This window comes from Schistocerca nitens, unplaced genomic scaffold (genome assembly GCF_023898315.1).
Source record: "Schistocerca nitens isolate TAMUIC-IGC-003100 unplaced genomic scaffold, iqSchNite1.1 HiC_scaffold_375, whole genome shotgun sequence".
Lineage (NCBI taxonomy): Eukaryota > Metazoa > Arthropoda > Insecta > Orthoptera > Acrididae > Schistocerca > Schistocerca nitens.
This window is the reverse complement of record NW_026045909.1, coordinates 5025335-5048400: the sequence shown is the minus strand read 5'-3', so window position 1 is coordinate 5048400 and position 23066 is coordinate 5025335. Positions and strand designations below refer to the sequence as shown.

Below are 23066 nucleotides of genomic sequence, written 5' to 3'. Positions count from 1 at the left end.
TATGCTGCTACCATGCCTCATCTATCCAGAAAAAAAATCACTTGTCAGCTCTCATCAAATGTGGTGGCTATTTGGATTAAGCTTGCCATTACATACACTCATCACCAGCAGTACAAAATAATATGCACATAGCATTCATTCCTAGTATTTTATACTGAGGACTGTGGTCAGAATAGCACCTGCACTGCAAAGTTGTTAGTACACATCATAACTTGATGTGTGGATGGTATGTCAAAGAAATAATAATTTCCAAAAATGAAACATCGTTGGGAAAAGAGGAAAGGGAAGAGACACAGTTGGCTCACTGTAAAAGAGTTCTGGGTACAAAAGTTCACTAACTGTAATTGTTGTGTAGAGTGGAAGAATCATGCCAGAAGCACTCTGTGGACTGCAGCTATATCGCTTGCCACTGTGTCATTGCTAAGTGGGGTGCGAACACACAAGGTAAGCAGGACGACGAGAGAGAGAGAGAGAGAGAGAGAGAGAGAGAGAGAGAGAGAGAGAGAGAGAGAGAGAAAGAGAAAGAGAGGTGCTGCGCCTTGGCCACCATAATGTGTGGTGAGATGCCTCACCTGGTATGAGCACTCTGTACAAAAGTCAAAAATTTTATAATGAGTCCTGGTCCAGCATACAGTTTTAACATGTCAGGAAATTTTGTCTGAATACAATTTGTAGAAGAAACGACATTACATTTGCAGAGACAGTTATTGACCTATTGTAAGGTATTATTACCTTTTTTTTTACTCAGTCACTTTTTTGGTTACAATCACAACCAGTTTCAGCCTTCAAAAGCCATTTACAGATTCTATGGGTGCCATTAGATGAATAAGGGTTCATGCATTGTCAAATAAAGGTTGAAACCAGTTATGGTTGTATTACAAATTAAGTGGTTAAGTAAAAAATAAAAAAAAAAATAAAAAACCTTATAGTTTGTAGTTTGGCAGTTTTCAGGCTGAGTTACACATTATTACCATTACAGGGGTATCAGACATTTACATGTTCTCTTGTTTCCTACCTTTAACAAATATTGTAAACACTTAGAGATGAACTGGAAAAATTACGATATCACCCCATTCCCCTCCACTAAATGTTTCTAAACACCTTTATCAGCCCTTGTTAATATAGTCTATTAGAATTTTAAGACTTTGTGAAATTACATTGACAGCTCAGGGTTTGTTTTAGGTATGTTGAACTGAATCTGGAGCCACTGGTAGAGCTAATACCTGACAGGTGTTTGCTTGTGGATTTCCTCATGCAGCGCAAAGATTCCAAGTCAGTCATCATCCAAGTAGGTGTGTTTTATGTACCTGTTTTTTTTTTTCTTTTTCTGAGTTATATGCACATTTTAATTGAATGTAAAAGTACCAGTGATACTTTTTAATTTTATTTATTATTCTTTTGCACTGATAGTATCAGGCTGTAACATACTGTATGTATTTTCTCCTCTCAGGTTTTACAAGATATTTTAAAACCCACAGAACAAAACCGTGCTTATCTTGTAGTCATATCAGAGCTATTTGATCACTTGAATGATGTTTACTGGAGTTTTTTGGAAGTCGAAATGCAGAGCCAGGTAAATATATAATCATTAAAAGAAATCTCCCATTAAACTCCACAAACCTTGGTATACTATGTGGTGGAGAGTACTTTTTATTTATTTGTCACTTCTTTCTCTGTTCTACCTACAAATAGAGCACAAGAAAAATGATAATGCCTCTGTACATAATCCAGTATTTTAAGCCCTTATACAATAAAAGCACTAGAGTAATTTTACTGTCTGCCTTGAATGTTGGTAGGAACTTTTCTGACAAGAGCAGCGTATTTCAGCATCTGAAGCTTATCTGTCACAGAGGTTGCATATGAAACTCTTGTATGGCCTATACTGTTAAAGTGTGTGAGATGTGTATCATGTTGGACCAACACCTCATTGAGAGTATACAGTGAAGTACAGAATGAGCAGTCACAGTTGTCCAACATGTATCTTTCTGTCTGCAGCAGTGTGTGCATTGTTTTGAAACTCCTTGCAGATTAAAACTGTGTGCCAGACTCGGACTTGAACCTCAAATGTTGCCTTATGCAAGGAATCTCTTACCAACTGAACTACACAGGCATAATTCACAACCCATCCTCAAGGTGTCAGGTTTGAGTCCCTGTCACTACACAGTTTTCATCTACCATGAAGTTTCATAGTGCAGAGTCCACTGCAGACTAAAAAGAATCATTCTGGAGACAATCCCATATACCACAGTTTAGCTGTTTCTTTGCATATCCTTTCTTCCAAGGTTTGCATGATGGCTTCTGTCAAGTTTGGAATGCTGGAGGGGGTACTGGCAAAAATATAGATTCGAGACCAAGTTGTGTGCAATGCCTGCATGGTTCAGTCTGTAAAAACATTGCACATGAGGACACTAGGTCCTAGTCCTTCACACAGTTTTAACCTGCCAAGAAGTTTCAAAGGTTTGGTTGCCTCAAAGGAAAATATAATAGAGATACAAAAAATAACAAATGGCTGGCTGTTGCATAAGGATTCCTACTACATTCCAAAAATTTACTCATAAAATCCAAGAAATAGTTCCAGAACAGAAACAAAATTCTTCACCTTAATTTTTTTGGTCCCAGTGACACTATGAAGGTAAAATTAAAATAACTAATCCTCCACCTGAGGCACATAAGCAGTTATTTTTCTCGTGGTCCACGTGCATATGAAATAGAAAGAAACCGTAATACCTGATGTAATATAGAGTATCCTCTACCATTCACTTTATAGTGATTTACAGAGTACAGTAGAGAAGATTTAGGCTTTATTATCATTTTTCTGTGCAGCTTTTTTGTGATAATATTCTTGAACATGACTTAATTTTCTAGCCTATATTAATGTAATTTGGAATTGTATGTCACTAAGTCTTGTAACAAAAACTATGTTAACCAGATGGGAACCCCGGCATCAACTGGTCTGAGTGTAAGTTCAGCCAAACCTACTGTTCCTGCAGTACCAAAGGCATCTGTTGTCATAGACCAGGCTGATCTGTACACAAATGTCTTTTCAAAATATGCTGACCACAGTAAGGAAGAAGAGACCAGAGGTATACATTCTGATGTTAATACTTCATTTTTGCCAGACTTATATACATGTATATGAGGACAAAATATTTTGGAATCCTAGATTCAAATTTAATACACCATGATAGTTTGAATAGTTCATTTTTATCTGGCACTTGTATTAACATTATCGGCAGTAGAAGAGAATTACTCATTAACTTTTTGACCTTTTGGAATTGTTTAATTTTCATTTTTTTTCATCTTTGTTATTCTGATTTCCATTTTTTATGAACTTAGAAGAAGCTCTCCATTACAAAAAAATGTGTATATCTATGTTTTGTGTACTTCCTTTCTAGAAGTGTAGAAATACTTTGAAGGACTGGGAAGGAGCGGATACTATTATAAATTAACATGTGCTAAGTTTGAAATCAAGACAGAAATATGAACTTTTCATTTAGTTCTGTTACCAGCACTTCAAATGAATGTGAGAATGATGAAGAGATGGGAACAGTTATGATAATTATGATTTTGATTACATGATTTTCACCTTCAGATATTCGATGGAAGGCATGGAACATATCAAATAAGGTGCAGAGTAAGTGAGCATAAAAACAAAAGGCCAAGTATTGTATTGTTGCTGACAACTAGTGGGAGATGAAGTGTGCAGAAAACTCAGGAAACTAAAGAGTTAAGACACCCATTTGATGTTACAAAAGATAATCAACTCTCCAGATTCAAATGAAGTTAAGACTATGATGTGGAAAATCGCATAACTATAGTTGCAGCATATTTTTGAAATGAAAACCATTTACGACATCTAATGGCAGTCATGGTACTAGCCACATCAAATTACCTATAGAACACTACTCATTCACATGTTTGTTCTAAATAAACTTGCCAATTGTATTTATAAGAGATAGACATCTTGTAGCAGAGATAGCTCTTCTGAACTGAAATTATCGTATTCTGAGAAATGCACACACAAATGTATGTGAATGTGAAGTAGAAGGACAGGACAGTGTATGGAGTAGTTATTACACATTGTGCATTAGGTGAAACATTTCTTGGAATAAAAATTATGACATATTGTAGGATCATTTAGCAAAGATGATGATCATAGTATCGAATTGTTTTATTGATGGATTCACAGTAGCAGCTTATATTTCTCAATATGTGGGTATTCCTATAGTTTCTATAAATCTAGGAAAATTTAAAACAATTATGACAGCTTAAAAATTTTTATGTTGAATGTAACAAAACTTAACCAATATGAGAACAAAATTGTCAATATTATTGTAGCATTAAAACATAATGAATACTCAAAATTTTGATGACAATCCTCCTCATCTTCATCAGGAACAACTGACTGGCATCATGGCTGTAAGGGGGATCATGTTTTGTCTACCATGCAGGTGGTGCCTGCTGGAATATGAAATTCTTTGCAGTCTCTCAGTATTGAGAGCCCTCATCCATGCACTACTAAGATATTATGCACCATTAAGATTGCTGTCCTGGTTGAATTTGTTGTTGCACATTCTGATTTCTGTGGCTTCTTTGGTGACAACTGTCCCAGTATACATCAAATGATTTTGCAATTGTGAAAGAAGACAATCATTAGCTGTAGAATGAAATGATTACAATGAAAATTTGTGCCAGACCTGGATTTCCCACTTATCGCCTGCAGTCACCTTACCATTCGGCTATCCATGCACGACTTACGGCCAGACCCAAACTTCCATATGTTATCAAACATGCGTCTGTGATGTGTACTCGTACATCGTTATGTGTGTTCCCCCTTGAAAGTAACTTGCCCGGTAGCGACAGATAAATATGATATTGCAGTGCCTGCATTATTCTGATTACAATGCAAAGTTCCAGTAGGTTGATTTATAGAACAAGATTTTATTTAACCAAACATAATTTTATTGCTGTTTGTGAGGCTGTGCTTAGCAACTGTTGATTTTCCCAAAGTTCAGAAACTGTACAGTAGACTAACCGGCACAACTACTTCCACATGGATATGGAATACTGAAAAATCCAAGGATCCATAGATCAAAAATGTCCTGAATCATGCCTAGCATGTCTTTTGACTTCTTAAGCACACAGAAAATAGATCTTAGGCTTTGTGTGCTCATGACCCTACCTATTTTGCAGTTGGTAGTCCTGAAGGAAGGAAGGAGCACTATAGATGTATCATCTTTAAATTGCTGAGCATCCTTGCAACTCCCTTTCTTGGAGAGCATTAACCTTGTACCTCACCCTCAGTAGCCATTCTTTTAGGACCGTACTTCAGTTTTTATGTCAAAATCAGGAAAAGATGTAGTTCTGTGTACTATTCAGCCCAGAATAGTATTTTCATATGCTGCTTGATTAAATCATCAGAGAGACCACAAATATCACAATGTACAGCAATAGCTTTTACTGAGGCAGTGACTAAAATCTCTTTGGTTACATGGACATGGGTTGTCAAAATTGAGAGTCTATTGAGAAATTTCTGGAGCAGTTAATGTTTGAGAGGGTGCCACAGCATACCAGAGACCAGAGACTCTGGCAGCATGACGACAGTCAGTTGTTCCCAAGTAAGTTGGTTATCCCAATCTGTGAAGATGCATTGCTCAAAAACTTGAAATAGGGGAAATAATTCATGTACTCACAAACTTTCATACAGTCTCAGGAGGGAGTACTATAGAAACATAGTAAAAATCAAGACCTTTGGTGGTCAGGAAGTGGGGGGCTAATTTGGAGGAAACTTTTTTAATGTTTTTCTTGAATAACTTGTAAACCATGGACCATAGCAAAAACATATAACAGCACAAAATTAAACTACATTAAACTTAGTACAAAAAGGTCCTAATCATTTTTAATGACTAATAATTTGTGGAATGTTGGGGATTGAAAAGTCACAAGTGTGTTTTGTATAAGTCCAACAAAGGCCTTTTGGCCGAAAGCTTACTTGCTGACAGTCTTTTGTTATTCCTATCTGCAGCTCAGCATCTCCACCATGTGGTGAGTAGCAACTGTCATTTTCATAATATTGAAATTATTAAAAACAGTGTTTTAATATATAAAATAAATTTTTGCTATTGAATGAAGGGGGCTAAGAACAGATACTAAAGTTGTGTACCACATTTAAGTGCAGTAGAGCTGTATTAAGGGATAAATTGTGTTCATGTGGTGTAATGGGTTGAAGGGAGGAGGGGGGGGGGGGATAGTGAAGGTCAGTGGAATGTGGTCATGCACTTTCCTACTTTGTGGGACTATAAACTCATGACAGAGCAGGCTGCTTCCCACTCTCTCTCTACCCCATATGTCACAAGAAACATGTTATACCAACAGCTCCATTGCACGTCTTACAAATCAGTGGCTATGCAGTGTGCTGGCACACCTAAAGTTGTGTAGTTTCAACAAAATGTGTCAATGGAATATGGATATGAGTTACTAATAATACTAATTCAAGAAATAAGTATGGGACAGAATGTATGCAAATCTGTGCACTCTGTTCTATACTTATAGTGGGGAAACTGATTCTTGGTCATTCTGTATGTTTATTGAGTGAGTACTTATGTGCTGTTATTGAATGAGTTCCTATAAACAGTGGCTGAGAAGTGTTTAATTTGAAAGTGTGATGTCAACAGTGACCTATTTAATGTTAATGGAACAGGGACTGGATTGATAAATCCAAGTAATTTGAGAAAAGATGGGAATGCTGAAGTTTTCAGGGACTATGAGCATTTTTTTCATGCATATTGCAGGAAAGGGTTCACCAGAGCTGACTTAATGAAAAAATTTCTGAGAGAAGCTCTTTCAGAGACACAGTCTGAAATGTACATGGAGCCCCATTTTTACATTCAGCTGAAGTGAAATGCGGTTTTAAAACTGTCTGTTTTGTATTAAAGCTGTTGAGGATGAATTTGTTGGTAAACAGAAGGCAAATCTCAACAGCTGCAACAAAAAGCTTGCACTGCTCAATCCTTCAGTTAGGACAATATAAATACAGTTCTTGCACAGGAGAGGAAAGTTTAACTGGGAGACACTATCCAAAGAAATATATGCTTTGTGGGGATCTACGCACTGTAGATGCAAAGTATGAACTGCTACCCAAAATATCCGAGAATTTTATCAGAAAACTGTACTTACCTCCAAATGTCCTCTGTCACCTTCAAAGTAGTCACCTTTGGTGTGTATGCAACGATTCCAGTGGTGGTCTCATTTTTGGAAGCACTTCTGGAAGTCTGCAGGAGCCATTGCAATTGCTCTTGGATATCTTCAACTGAGCCAAAATGTCGCCCTTTCAGTGCGATTTTCATCATCAGAAACAGGTAGAAGTCATACGGGGCTGGCAAGAAGGAAGGGTGGGGCACCATTGCCATGTTGCATTTGGTCAGGAATTCCTTCACAGTGAGCGAGGTGTATGCAGGTGCGTTGTCATGGTGCACCAACCAATCTTTCTTTTTCCACAACTCTCATCACATGCACCAAACATTTTCTCTCAGTCACCTCAAAACCTCACTGTAAAACTGCCCATTGACAGTCTGACCAGGTGGAACAAACTCCTTAAGCACTATTGGCCAAATGTCAAAAATAAGGTCAGCATTGACTTCATGTTGCTGTGAACTTGTTGAGGTTTTTACAGCCTTGGAGATCATGTCATTTTCCTTTATGATGGTTGCTGTTTTGTTTCAGAGTCACAACTGTAGATCCAAGATTCATCACCTGTTATGACTCTGGATAAGAATTTTGGACACTCTCAAACTCTTTGTTGCAGCTCAATGCACATCTGAATACTGAGGTTTTGTTGGTTGATGCCGAGAAGGCGAGGGACAAACTTTACTGCAATTCATCTTGTCTTTATTTTGTTGCTTAGAATTTGTTGACTTGTAGCAAATCTGCTACAAACATAGTGAATTGTCTGCCTATGGTCTTTGTAAATCACATCACACACTTTGATGGTAATTTCTGGTGTTGTGCATATTGACTGTCAACCACAATTTTTGTCATCTTGCACAGATTCTCGGCCTTCCTTGAAGTACTTGAACTACTCAAATATTCTTGCTTGACCCAGTACACACTCAAAAAATGCCTCTGTCAGCATGGTGGTGTTTCAGCTACAGTTTTCTTCAACTTGAAACAGAATGAATTCCAAAACCATTGCTCCTTGTTGTTATCTGTTTCACAATTCACATAAGCACTGAAACATGCACCACAACAACTTACAACTGCATGCGCCAAAGACGACGCAACTTTGTGCCACAGTAGCTAAGACATGTACCTCGGGACATCTAGCAGTGGATCATCATACTGCTACTGGTTTGATCATTACAGTGAAATTCTTGGATAGTTTGGGTAGCAACTCATATCATGAGGGTAGCTACAAAATGTTCTTTACAGGCTCAGTGTCTAGAATGAGATAAAGAGGACGCACTGAGGATGAAGATATTTCTGCATCAATAGAGGAGAGATACTGAGTTCCATAGAGGGGAAATGATGACTGCCAGTTCACCTTAGATGAGCTTTTGAAGCAAGTTTCAGAAACAATCCTTCATGTAAAGCTAGTCAAGAACAGAAAGGGGGAAAATACGGGGATTCCATAGTTTTCAGCACAATTTGCACTAGAAAACTGTTGTGTGTTTTTGTAGATTAGGTGAAAAATTGTTGAACTGCTAGGTGTTATGCAACTTGAGACATTTAACGTAAGAGAAGCAATGCACTGCAACATTCTCTTGTTCTAGACTTGACCATGATCATTCCCATTCCATCATACATATTCATACCCACCTTGCAAAATGTGCTGTGGATGTGTGCTAAGTGGCTTCACTCAGTGCTGCCCACTGTACAAGTGCTAACAATTCCTGAATGGAAACGGTTTATGCAGTCCATTACTAACAAAATTAATGGTGAGAGAAGTGCAGTAATTTTCCTACCATTTATTAATTCACCTCCAAATGGCTACAAACTGGTGTACTCAACTTTACAGTATGCTGTCAATGACAGCCACCATGAAGGTGCCACATTTATCAATTCAGTCCCTTTCCCACAAATATTACATATGTCACTGACAACATCACACTTACAAATTAAGTACTTTGCAGCTGTTGTTTATACAAATGTATATACCTAAGAACTTGCAAATAACTGCAAATACGTATTTACTTAATAAACTGGAAATAACTCCATTATATAAACATGAGAACAGTGATGATGTTTTGTCTATTCATATGAGGGAACGGGAGAGAGACTGTTGGGGAGGTACAGTCCATAAACTGAGAATAAAAAGTGCTCATGATAGCTTTTCCGAGGAGAATGCTACAACTCCCATACAGGATGACTAAGAACCAATTTCCTTCCTAGCAAACAGCCCTGTGGGCGACTATGTTCTGCATTGCTACTGATTTATAAGATGCTCTGTAGAAGGGTTGGTATAACACTGAAACTCCCAGTAGATGCTTCTTGTGGTGTAGTGGGATACAGAGAGTGGGAATTAGCTTGCTTGCCCTTTAGTTTTAGAACCACAAAGGTGGGAAGGGCATAATCACATTCCATTGATCTACTTTCCCTCACACTTTTATCCTCCTTGCCCCCACATGCTATCCTCTTGTATATGTCACATCAGCAGAACATAATTTAACTCGTAATATGGCTCTACTGCACTTAGATGCTGTTCATATATTTAGTATTCATTCTAAGTTCACTTCATTTAACAATAACCATTAATTTTATAGAATGAAAACACTATTTGAAATAATTTGTAATCTTTTAATCCCCTGTCTCTCACAGATTATTAATCCCAGGGAAAAATGAACAGGACCTTTTTAGTAGGAAATGTAATGTACTTAAATTTTGTACTGGGATACGTATTCACTACAGTCCGCAGTCTTCAAGTTATTTGCGCCTACATGAATTATGTCTCTTATTTTCCATCATTGATAGGACTAGATAGAGTTTATCATTATAAGCTCAAGTAAATCCAATTTTCTTCTTGTTGTTGTTGTGGTCTTCAGTCCTGAGACTGGTTTGATGCAGCTCTCCATGCTACTCTATCCTGTGCAAGCTTCTTCATCTCCCAGTACCTACTGCAACCCACATCCTTCTGAATCTGCTTAGTGTATTCATCTCTTGGTCTCCCTCTACGATTTTTACCCTCCACGATGCCCTCAAATACTAAATTGGTGATCCCTTGATGCCTTAGAACATGTCCTACCAACCGATCCCTTCTTCTGGTCAAGTTGTGCCACAAACTTCTCTTGTCCCCAATCCTATTCAATACTTCCTCATTAGTTATGTGATCTACCCATCTAATCTTCAGCATTCTTCTGTAGCACCACATTTCGAAAGCTTCTATTCTCTTCTTGTCCAAACTATTTACCGTCCATGTTTCACTTCCATACATGGCTACACTCCATACAAATCCTTTCAGAAATGACTTCCTGACACTTAAATCTATACTCGATGTTAACAAATTTCTCATCTTCAGAAACGCTTTCCTTACCATTGCCAGTCTACATTTTATATCCTGTCTACTTCGACCATCATCAGTTATTTTGATCCCCAAATAGCAAAACTCCTTTACTACTTTAAGTGTCTCATTTCCTAATCTAATACCCTCAACGTCACCCGACTTAATTCGACTACATTCCATTATCCTCGTTTTGCTTTTGTTGATGTTCATCTTATATCCTCCCTTCAAGACACCATCCATTCCGTTCAACTGCTCTTCCAAGTCCTTTGCTGTCTCTGACAGAATTACAATGTCATCGGCGAACCTCAGTTTTTATTTCTTCTCCATGGATTTTAATACCTACTCCGAATTTTTCTTTTGTTTCCTTTACTGCTTGCTCAATATACAGATTGAATAACATCGGGGAGAGGCTACAACCCTGTCTCACTCCCTTCCCAACCACTGCTTCCCTTTCATGCCCCTCGACTCTTATAACTGCCATCTGGTTTCTGTACAAATTGTAAATAGCCTTTCGCTCCCTGTATTTTACCCCTGCCACCTTTAGAATTTGAAAGAGAGTATACCAGTCAACACTGTCAAAAGCTTTCTCTAAGTCTACAAATGCTAGAAACGTAGGTTTGCCTTTCCTTAATCTTTCTTCTAAGATAAGTCGTAAGGTCAGTATTGCCTCACGTGTTCCAACATTTCTACGGAATCCAAACTGATCTTCTCCGAGGCCGGCTTCTACCAGTTTTTCCATTCATCTGTAAAGAATTCGTGTTAGTATTTTGCAGCTGTGGCTTATTAAACTGATTGTCCGGTAATTTTCACATCTGTCAACACCTGCTTTCTTTGGGATTGGAATTATTATATTCTTCTTGAAGTCTGAGGGTATTTCACCTGTTTCATACATCTTGCTCACCAGATGGTAGAGTTTTGTCAGGACTGGCTCTCCCAAGGCCGTCAGTAGTTCAAATGGAATGTTGTCTACTCCGGGGGCCTTGTTTCGACTCAGGTCTTTCAGTGCTCTGTCAAACTCTTCACGCAGTATCGTATCTCCCATTTCATCTTCATCTACATCCTCTTCCATTTCCATAATATTGTCCTCAAGTACATCGCCCTTGTATAGACCCTCTATATACTCCTTCCACCTTTCTGCTTTCCCTTCTTTGCTTAGAACTGGGTTTCCATCTGAGCTCTTGATGTTCATACAAGTGGTTCTCTTATCTCCAAAGGTCTCTTTAATTTTCCTGTAGGCAGTATCTATCTTACCCCTAGTGAGAAAAGCCTCTACATCCTTACATTTGTCCTCTAGCCATCCCTGCTTAGCCATTTTGCACTTCCTGTCGATCTCATTTTTGAGACGTTTGTATTCCTTTTTGCTTGCTTCATTTACTGCATTTTTATATTTTCTCCTTTCATCAATTAAATTCACTATTTCTTCTGTTACCCAAGGATTTCTACTAGCCCTCGTCTTTTTACCTATTTGATCCTCTGCTGCCTTCACTACTTCATCCGTCAAAGCTACCCATTCCTCTTCTACTGTATTTCTTTCCCCCATTCCTGTCAATTGTTCTCTTATGCTCTCCCTGAAACTCTGTACAACCTCTGGTTCTTTCAGTTTATCCAGGTCCCATCTCCTTAAATTCCCACCTTTTTGCACTTTCTTCAGTTTTAATCTACAGGTCATAACCAATAGATTGTGGTCAGAGTCCACATCTGCCACTGGAAATGTCTTACAATTTAAAACCTGGTTCCTAAATCTCTGTCTTACCATTATATAATCTATCTGATACCTTTTAGTATCTCCAGGGTTCTTCCATGTATACAACCTTCTATCATGATTCTTAAACCAAGTGTTAGCTATGATTAGGTTGTGCTCTGTGCAAAATTCTACCAGGCGGCTTCCTCTTTCATTTCTTAGCCCCAATCCATATTCACCTACTACGTTTCCTTCTCTCCCTTTTCCTACACTCGAATTCCAGTCACCCATGACTATTAAATTTTCGTCTCCCTTCACTATCTGAATAATTTCTTTTATTTCATCATACATTTCTTCAATTTCTTCGTCATCTGCAGAGCTAGTTGGCATATGAACTTGTACTACTGTAGTAGGTGTAGGCTTCGTATCTATCTTGGCCACAATAAGGTGTTCACTATGCTGTTTGTAGTAGCTTACCCGCATTCCTATTTTCCTATTCATTATTAAACCTACTCCTGCATTACCCCTATTTGACTTTGTGTTGATAACCCTGTAGTCACCTGACCAGAAGTCTTGTTCTTCCTGCCACCGAACTTCACTAATTCCCACTATATCTAACTTTAACCTATCCATTTCCCTTTTTTAATTTTCTAACCTACCTGCCCGATTAAGGGATCTGACATTCCACGCTCCGATCCGTATAACGCCAGTTTTCTTTCTCCTGATAACGGCATCCTCTTGAGTAGTCCCCGCCCGGAGATCCAAATGGGGGACTATTTTACCTCCGGAATATTTTACCCAAGAGGACGCCATCATCATTTAATCATACAGTAAAAGCTGCATGCCCTCGGGAAAAATTACGGCCGTAGTTTCCCCTTGCTTTCAGCCATTCGCAGTACCAGCACAGCAAGGCCGTTTTGGGTATTGTTACAAGGCCAGATCAGTCAATCATCCAGACTGTTGCCCCTGCGACTACTGAAAAGGCTGCTGCCCCTCTTCAGGAACTACACGTTTGTCTGGCCTCTCAACAGGTACCCCTCCGTTGTGGTTGTACCTACGGTACGGCTATCTGTATCGCTGAGGCACGCAAGCCTCCCCACCAACGGCAAGGTCCATGGTTCATGGGGGGGATTTTCTTCTTATACAAAACTTACACAAAACTTTCTTCTTATACAAAACTTAAATCATAGTGCAGAATACATAGCAAGGCATAAACAGAACACAAGTACACAGTTACGGACAAACTTCAGTATGGGCTGTGGTTACCCCAAACAGAAATATGTTATGTTAATAGTGGCATTTCTGAGCTAATATGAAGTGAATGACATTTGCATGCAACTCTCTACATGAGTATTGGTTTGGGGAGGAAGACTGCAAGCAACAGTGCAACTCTTGAGAAGTCTAGGCATGGTGGGAGATCGAGCTGGTCATTATATGCATTTGATTTGGTGCTGATGATAATTATTCTTCCATAACATGAGCATTGTGTGGTTGAGTGGTGTCATCTTGTAGACTGAAATCAGTACCTATCACATCAATATAAGGATTTTCAGTAGTTTGAAAGATGTGATCTTTATGATATGCTCTGTCACAGTTTCAAAGGGAAAGATTTGGAGTTCTGTATGTCGACATAATGATACATGGTGCTACACACTGATGCTGCTTCATCTGACAGATATTTTTTGATGTTTATTTGATGGATAATAATTTCAGACTTCTCGCCAAATTTGAACATTTTTACTGTCATCTAGGAAGTGAATCAGGTGCATGTTCATCAAGAGGACAATAACAGTTATTTGCAGTCCACTGTGTGTAGACGTCTCCACTACACATGCTCTCTGCCATGGCTAGTGGTGTGCAGTACACATGTGACTGGGTGCCTCATTTCCAACCCACCTTCAGGGAGCTTTCCTCGCCAAGTATTCAGTGAGATTATCTTTCTGGTGGCTACAGGAAGGGCAGACAGTATATAGTATATGCTGTGGTCTTAGTTCTTTATAGCTTGGCACATGGCTGACATAATGTTATGGTGCTTGCAGGAAATGGGAATGTGTGGCAGATGTAATATTACATCACAGCTGTTATGGTGATTTTCAGCAGTGTCAAACGTGTATTTACAGCTCCCACAAACATCTGTCATATTTGTAGGCTTTGTAGTTTTTGCTAGATGGTAACAGCAGTATCACTGGAAAAATTCATCATTTTTAAAACCTTTATCATCTCTTGTTTCTTAGGCATCAGGTGACATTCAAGCTCTCTCTGTTTTGTGTGTTTTGCAAAGAGGAGAAACTTCTGGAGCAAATGTTTACAAACTCCTTTATGAGTCTGCAGATAATGAGAATAAAATATATGATCAAGATTCAGATTACACATTAACATATTATTTTTCCTGATTGTGTTGTTATGAAAGATATTCCTGCAGGTAAATCAGGAAAGCAAACTGAGGATATGATTCCAGTGAGTGTAGTGTTGGACTATGTATCTTTTCATGTTTCAGTTTGCATCACACGGTACTCTACCATAAATGGTTTGTACTATTGTTTTGTGTGTTTCTTTAGAATTAAATGGGATGTAAAAGAAATTTAAATGGAAAGATCACTTGTTTGCTTACCAGGGTATGTATGTGAATACCAGAACTCCTGTTCAATCTTTCTCTGTGATAATCGTTATTAAATCGAAGTTTGATCTCTGATTTCAGATTTAACACTAACAATGTCAAAATATGTATATTTATAGTAGAAATTCGAATAAACCTAATAATGTTTAGAAATTCCAGCTACATATTTATATATACAAGTTACAACTTAAAGAAAATCCTATTTCAGCCAGTCTAGAGGTAATGGGAGCTACATACAAAACCAGCACCATAAGTGTTAAGAGCATAACTGCAAATAATCAGTCATGGCATTGTATGTGGCCCTTGTCTACCCTTGACTGAATCTTTCAGAGGTGTATACTGTGGTTAGAAACTATTAGCAGAATCTATGAGTAATAGAAGGATGGATTGCCTCATAAATACACCTCAGTGCTGTTCAGTCAAGTTGTGTATCCCAGCTGTCTGATATCACTGCCACAGCAACAACTTTCCTTATACTCTCAAGCGTGCAACTGTCTGCTGTGCGTTTAGGACACCAGTGAAGTCCAGTGGTTCTTGTGTGCATGATGTACTTTTGGGTAGCTCTTTGGCAATAATGTTTTCAACTCATGTTTTTGGCTAGCTGAAACTAAAGCTATCCTCAACCTGAAGACGGGTTTGAATATCCCTGTGCTGTACAGGAATGTTCCTGTTGGAGGTGATACAACCATATCTTAACTGACCAACCTCATCAGATATGGGGTGGGGGGGGGGGAGGGGGGGGGGGCACTTAAAGTTTGACACAGACTCAAAACTATGGTGCATCTTAAAATTTTTCACGTATACTGTTCATTTCCAAATGAGAAAGAAATGATCAGTGACAGGAAAATTTCTATGCCTGCAGAGGAGTGAATCTCAAGTCTTTGGGTTTGCAGTCTGATGTTTTTTAGGTGGCAGTTATTTTTTTTGTCTTTCACTGGTTTATGTCACATCACTCAGTCAAAATGCAAAAGAAAAAGTTACTTGATGGGAGGGCTGTTTCCATTCTACATAAATGTATGAGGGGTGTTCAGTAAGCAATGAAACATTTTTTTTTTTCTGAAAGCAGGTTACTTTCATTCAGTATTCCAGTGTGCCATATTATTCCCCACTCGTTTGGCTACAAATTCCTATTTTTCAATATGATTTCTGTTCAGGGGGATGGCCATATGCCACTTTACTGGGAAGGCCTGTGTGCCCATATGGTATCATTCCACTAGTTGACATCTGAACCAATGTCTTGCTGCATCATTAACCTCCCTGTCATCCATATACTGCTTTCTACTGAGCCCATCTTTCATTGGACCAAACAGATGAAAGTCAGAAGATGCGAGGTCCAGGCTGTAGGGCGCATGGGTAAGAACTGTTGCCGGCCACGGTAGCCGAGCGGTTCTAGGTGCTTCAGACCGGAACTGCGCAACTGCTACGGTCGCAGGTTTGAATCCTGCCTCAGGCATGGATGTGTGTGATGTCCCTTAGGTTAGTTAGGTTTAAGTAGTTCTAGGGGCTGATGACCTCAGATGTTGAGTCCCATAGTGCTCAGAGCCACTTGAACCTTTTAAGAAGTGTTCACTGAAATTTGTTAGCTCCTCCAAGATGTGCAGACTTGCATAAGGCTCTGCATTGTCATGGAGAAGGAGAAGTTTGTTGGCATTTTTGTGGTGACGAACACGATGAAGTCATTTCCAACATTGCAGGAATTACAGCTGTGTGGCCAGCTGGCATGCAGAATATTGGACAGGTTTTCATGACCTTGTTGTGATGGTGACTCATGCTCCTTTTTTTCACTGCCAAGTCTCCATAGACATTCTACAAGGACATAGGAATACTTATGATGCCCTGGTTTCCCTACCAAAAGAAATTCATTGCCAGCTGTGTGCTTGGAATGCATCTCCATTACAGCTGCCATTTTGAAAGCTACTTATAGCAACACCACTTGTGAGAACTTCACAAAACTACAGGGTCTCAAGTGGGAATAATTCCACATTTTTTCAGCTAACATTGGCAGAGAAAAAAACATTCTTGCATTACTTATTGGATACCCCTCACATTACTGAATACAGCTCCACAAAGATGACTAAATTCATGTAGAAGTGGTGTGGCAAATGCATATTATATGCATCAGTGAGAAATAAGTAGAACTCTGCTTTTTGGTTAGGTACTTTTTATACCCAAACATGTTTCAGTACTGTTTTTTATCTTCAAAGTGAGTTTTCTTGTATTCCAGTTGTAGTTTTGTAAATTATAATAATTTTGTGACATCAGTGCTACAGAAATAAGTGTCATATTTCTCGATACAAAAAAAAGTAAAGAACATAGAAACGCACTTCTGTCACAATACCTGCTGATTTCGATTGAAAATTTAGTCTTCATTGATGTTAATTAAATGAAACAACTATTTCGCTGTTACCAGACACCGTTTTATTTATTTCCACGACGCGTTTCGAAGGTTTAAACCTCCATCATTGGGTGGATTTACATTAGTTAGTATTACATTTGTGTGTGTGTTGTGTAACGATTTTTGGAGGAACTTGTGGCACTGCCTCCAGTGGTCACAGGTTCCTTTTGCTGTCATAACACATCCCATGTATACTGCCACATTTGTAAACAAACATGGCGTTTACAAATGTGGCAGTATACATGGGATGTGTTACGACAGCAAAAGGAACCTGTGACCACTGGAGGCAGTGCCACAAGTTCCTCCAAAAATTGTAACGCAACACAAATACAAATGTAATACTAACTAATGTAAATCCACCCGATGATGGAGGTTTAAACCTTCGAAACGTGTCGTGGAAATAAATAAAATGGTGACTGGTAACAGTGAAATTGTTATTTCATTTAATGTCAGTAGCAGTCACGGTAAAGCCTAACCTAAAAATGTTCGCATTTAAACTTCATTGAAGTTTTTAAATACTTTTTGTTTGTGTTTACCTGGAGAGTGTTTCTAGTTTTTTTTTATTACATTCTGAGGCTTGTCTTTCATGAATATGAGTTTTAAGATGGCATATATTGTAGGGTTAAGTGATTCAGTTTATGCATCCTGTTACAGGAGGTGGCAAATTTGTGGTGTGGGTGTTGTTGGAGTACATCCGTTCTCTGACAGATTATCACATACCAGTGCAACACTATCTTCATGAACTAGTGATTAATTCATTAGTTCACTATAAGGCATATTACCAGTTGCATCAGTTGCTGCAGTACCATGTGGTATCAGATTCCAAACCACTGGTAAGTTATTTCACTGTGACTTCTCAAAAATACTCCTTCCTTGGTTACATAATTATTTAATTTAAAAAAAAATTAAAACTGTGTGCCAGACTGGGACTCAAACCCAAACCTTACCTTTCACAAAACAGTGCATACTCTACTGGACAGTGAAAGATTCTGTCTGGAATGAAAATATGGTTTAAAATGATATGCAACACTTAGTATCAATTTTTACTGTGCATGTATCATTAAATTATAGAATTGTCCTCATTGAAAACTACTGGGTTCTATTGTGGGACTTTGGCTATTGTATGAGCCATGCCAGTCTTAAGTTAATTTGTGCTGAGGAAATTGTTGTGGGATTTTAACTTGTCCATTCCTCCATGTTAGCTGGCCCACCACAAATGAAGTTGGGTACTCCACTAGAAAAATAAATCTGAGATTATTTAAATTTCATTCTATTGTTTGTTGACTTTAACATAAATCAGACACCCACGTATTTTATTTACATTTATTAAAATTAATTAATTAATTTAATTAAATCTAGGGCATAATGGGTAGTCTCCCCAAGACCCATAAAATGTAAGCTTCTGTACCCATAAATGTTATGTTATAATTATTAAAAATATCCAGGCTATTCTGCCATGGTTGACTGGCATTTCTTGATGCTTTCTGCATTTTGTTTCCTTCTGTGGAGGATATTTTCAAGGAGGTTCTGTACATTAGTGGCTCACTCTTCACTGAAGTGGAAATTTCATAGAAAGATACATCCACAGAAGCTCAAGAAATCACACATTTCATCTTTCAAATTGAAAGCTGTAGCACAACATGCTTTGCAGTCATCAAACCACAGGATTCAATTTGATAAGATGCAGGACCTGCCAGCCTAGTGCAGGCCTATGGTAGACTGTACAGTGAAAAAATGGGAATTGTCAAACAAGTCATTGGAAACAAGAAGACTCTCCATCTGTCAATGCAGTAAAGTGAAAATAAGCAAGCAGCAGTGATGTGAATATTTATTTTTGTTCTGTAACATAGTTTAGACATTTAAAGGTTTTCCTGTGACAGCATCACACTGTCTACATTTTCTGAACATCTCTCATAAGATTGTCTTAATGTGGATTTTTTGTTTTGTTTCAAATGACCTCTTAACTTTGTCACACAAATGTGGAATAATAACTAAATACACTGAAAAGTGATAATAATAATAATAATTATTGTTATTATTATTGTAACTACTCAGACAATGAACACATATGATATGTTAAAATCATTGGAACAGAAACTTAGTGCTACGAGGAAAAGGCTAAAGTGATATAAAGAATTTTACTGACATCTAAGGAAATCAACCAGCAATATGAGCTTCCTGATCAACAAGAAATGGTACATACCTGGTCTTCCAAATAGACACAAGAAGTGAACTATGAGCCAAATAAAACCTGAATTAAAAATGAGAAAGAAAGAATAAAACATCTGCAAGAAATTGAAAGCCACACCGTCAGTAGTAAAGATGTCACTGTGGCAATAACATCAACATTAAACTGGAAAGCAACAAGCCCAGATAACATACCAAATTTGTAGCTTAAATTCAACTTGCACCTACTTCACTAAGCATTTCAGTATTATTGAACAGCTCACTATTATACCAAAATAATACAACAGACTCCTCCAGATATGCAAAACACTGGACCAACATGCTTACACACAATGTGTGAAGTGTTCACATCAAATGTAAAGAAAATGCCATATAGACACAAAGTACTGCCAAAAGAGCAGAAAAATTGTATGAAGAAATCTTTAGGTTGCAAAGAACTGCTTATTATAGTCTGCCATACTAGAGGAGGAAGCAGATTAAAACCATAATGTATTTATCACCCACATTGATTACAAAAAAAGCCTTTGATTCCATCCCACATACATGGATTATTTCAGTTCTGTTGATTTATGAGAAAAATGGTTCAGTCATCAGTACTGTCTCATTCATGATGATGAAGCATTGGAAGACACATTTACATCTGAAAGGCAACAACAAAATTATAACAGCAACAAATTAAATATTTTATGGGGACAGCTTCAGACTCTTATGGTTCTGTTTGGCCCTCAATCCTCGTCTACATATGAATGAATATTCTGCAAGCTACTGTACTGTCCATTGTGAGGATACATCATACCAATGTTATGGATTTTCTCGTATTCCATTCGCATGTCAAGAGAGGGGAAAAATATCTATCTAAATGCCTCTCATGATCCAGATGCAATACATATGTTGGCATCAGCATAATGATTGCATAGTCCTCTTCAAATAGAGGTTCTCTAAATCATGAGAAATATGTTTCCTTTCTTACACAGAGTCCCACATAAGTTGCTTGAGCGTCTCTGTTATATTTCCATATGGGCTGTAATGACCTTTAATGATCTTAGCAGCATTTGTCTGTATTGACTCGAAGTCTGTTCTCATACCTGTTTGATAAGGTCTGAAAACACTGGAACAACATTCTAGGATTGGTTGCACTAGTCTCTTGTATGTGATTTCCTTTACAGCTGCACTGCACTGTCCCATAACCGTACTAAGAAATCTAAGTACTCCATTTGTCATCCTTAATACTAATTCTATGTGATCGTCCCATTTCATATCGTTTGTTGTTGTTGTTGTTGTGGTCGTCTTCAGTCCTGAGACTGATTTGATGCAGCTCTCCATGCTACTCTATCCTGTGCAAGCTTCTTCATCTCCCAGTACCTACTGCAACCTACATCCTTCTGAATCTGCTTAGTGTATTCATCTCTTGGTCTCACTCTACGATTTTTACCTTCCACGCTGCCCTCCAATACTAAATTGATGATCCCTTGATGCCTCAGAACATGTCCTACCAACCGATCCCTTCTTCTAGTCAAGTTGTGCCACAAACTTCTCTTCTCCTGAACCCTATTCAATACTTCCTCATTAGTTATGTGATCTACCCATTTTGTTATTACCCTCAAATTCTTATATGATATATTATGCTACAGGTGTTCACTAATCTTGTAATCAGATACTGTTGTGTGTGTAATTAGATACTGTTTCTCTTTATGATAGGTACTATTTTACTTTTATCCACAGTTAATTGGAGCTGCCATTCAGTAAACAAATTATAAATTTTGTACAAGTCTTTCTGCAATCCCTTGTGATCACCGAACAACAATACTTTCCTGTACATAACTGCATCATCAGCAGTCAATCTTATAGTGCTGCTGAACCTATTTGATAAATCATTTGTATGTGTTGAAAACATTAGAGATCCTATTGCACTTCTTTGGGGCACACACAATGTTACATGTAGTTGATGATGTGGTACAGTGTTGAATGTTTTGTGGACATCTAAGAAGACACAATCTATCTCTTCACCTGCATATGTTATTTACAGGATGTCAGAGTGAAGAAAGCAAGCTGTGTTTCACATAAGTGTTGTTTTCTGAGTCAATGCTGATTCTTTGAGTGAATCTCATTTTCCTCCAAGAATGTCATGTGAGAGCTTACGATATGCTCTGGGATACTAGGACAGAGGGACATAGTGATATTGACTTATAAACCTGTGCATCCAGTCTATTACGTTTTCTGTAAACAGGAGTGAAGTGTGCGCTTTTCCAGTGACACAGGACTACTCACTGCATATAAGTGATTATCAGTAATAAATACGAGCTATGAAACGAGCTAATTCTGTGGTATCTGCAAAGTAAAACCTAATTGGAATTTTGTCAGTGACTGGTGCGTTGTTTGCTTTGAGTAGTTTTCATTTTTTTTTTCGTATTGTTAGAATTCATTTATGTGTGTGTATGGTGGCCAGACATAGGTACAACAGTAGTCTCTTGCATGAATACATTTCGAAATGCAAAATTTAAAATTTCTGCTTTCTTCCTGCTGTCTCCAGTTTCGAAACCAGATGAATCCATGAGAGATTTAATGGAAGGTTTGGACCAATTCATTGACTTTACATATGACCAAAATTTTCTAGGACTTTCTGACAAAGCTTTTTCCAGGATCTGACTGTGAAAATTATTGTGAGCTTCACGTACGGCTCCCTTTACAGATGCAGAAGTTGCTATTAATCTTTCTTTGTCAATGTCCCTTCAGTTTCTCTTGTAGACAGAGTGCACTAGATGCTGTTTTCACAACATTCTGTGAATTATAACGTTAAATCAGGGTGGATCTTTCTTTATCTTTTATTACTTAGCTTGGATCATACTTATTCATACCATGGTTTATAACGTCTCTCAAATTGAATCACAGTTATTCTGTATTTGGCAGATATGAACTAAATGTTAACAGTTCATCTTTTACATATGAGGCCTGTTCAAAAAATTCCAGAACACTCATAGTTTTGTGCCAGTTGTACGTTTGAGAGAAATGTGGTTGCCGTCCCTGCATATGCCTGTGTTTAATGTGTAATTACTGGAAGTTTCACTGTTTTATGTGTGTTAGTTATACTTCAGTGTTGTATAAAGTAGAATATTTTGTCATATGTTTGTGAATTTTGAGATGCAGAGTTAGAGGAGCAATGTGCCTGCATTATATTTTGTGTGGAACTCTTACAGAGAGACACCAAATGATGCAGGAAGCCTACTGTGATGAGTGCTTAAGCCGTACTCAGTGTTATGAATTGTTCACACGGTTTAAAAAAGACCAGATGGAAGTTAAAGATGACCCGCTTTTGGGATACCCTTTGACATCTACCAATGATGCTCATGTCAGAAACATCAATGAAATTGTGTGTGCCAATCGAAGACTGACTGACTGAGAGATTGCAGGAGAATGCAGCATTTCAGTTGGATCATGTCATGAAATCCTGACACAGCATCTTGGAATGCAGTGTGTTGCTGCCAAGTTCGTCCCATGACTCGTGAGTCAAGACCAGAAGGACCTCTGCCTTGCAATCTGTGAAGAGCTTTTGGATTATGCAAATGAGAACAAAGTGTTCCTTAAGAGGATCGTAACTGGTGATGAGATGTGGGTCTGTGGTTATGATGTCGAGACCGAGGTTCAGTCTTCACAGTGGGTCAGGAAAGGTTCTCAAAGACCAAAACAAGCTCAT

The 23066-nt window shown here is 38.1% G+C and overlaps 1 protein-coding gene across 2 annotated transcripts in view; it reads left to right on the top strand.

Annotated features, from left to right (window-relative positions):
• The window catches only part of LOC126229561 (regulator of MON1-CCZ1 complex-like), an 89994-nt gene that overhangs the window by 47928 nt on the left and 19000 nt on the right, over positions 1-23066 (top strand). For both annotated transcript variants that reach the window (XM_049942328.1, XM_049942329.1), the window contains exons 9-12: positions 1183-1288; positions 1451-1573; positions 2930-3083; positions 17843-18021. In XM_049942328.1, the coding sequence (XP_049798285.1) occupies positions 1183-1288; positions 1451-1573; positions 2930-3083; positions 17843-18021 (562 nt within the window). The remainder of the gene's footprint in view (positions 1-1182; positions 1289-1450; positions 1574-2929; positions 3084-17842; positions 18022-23066) is intronic.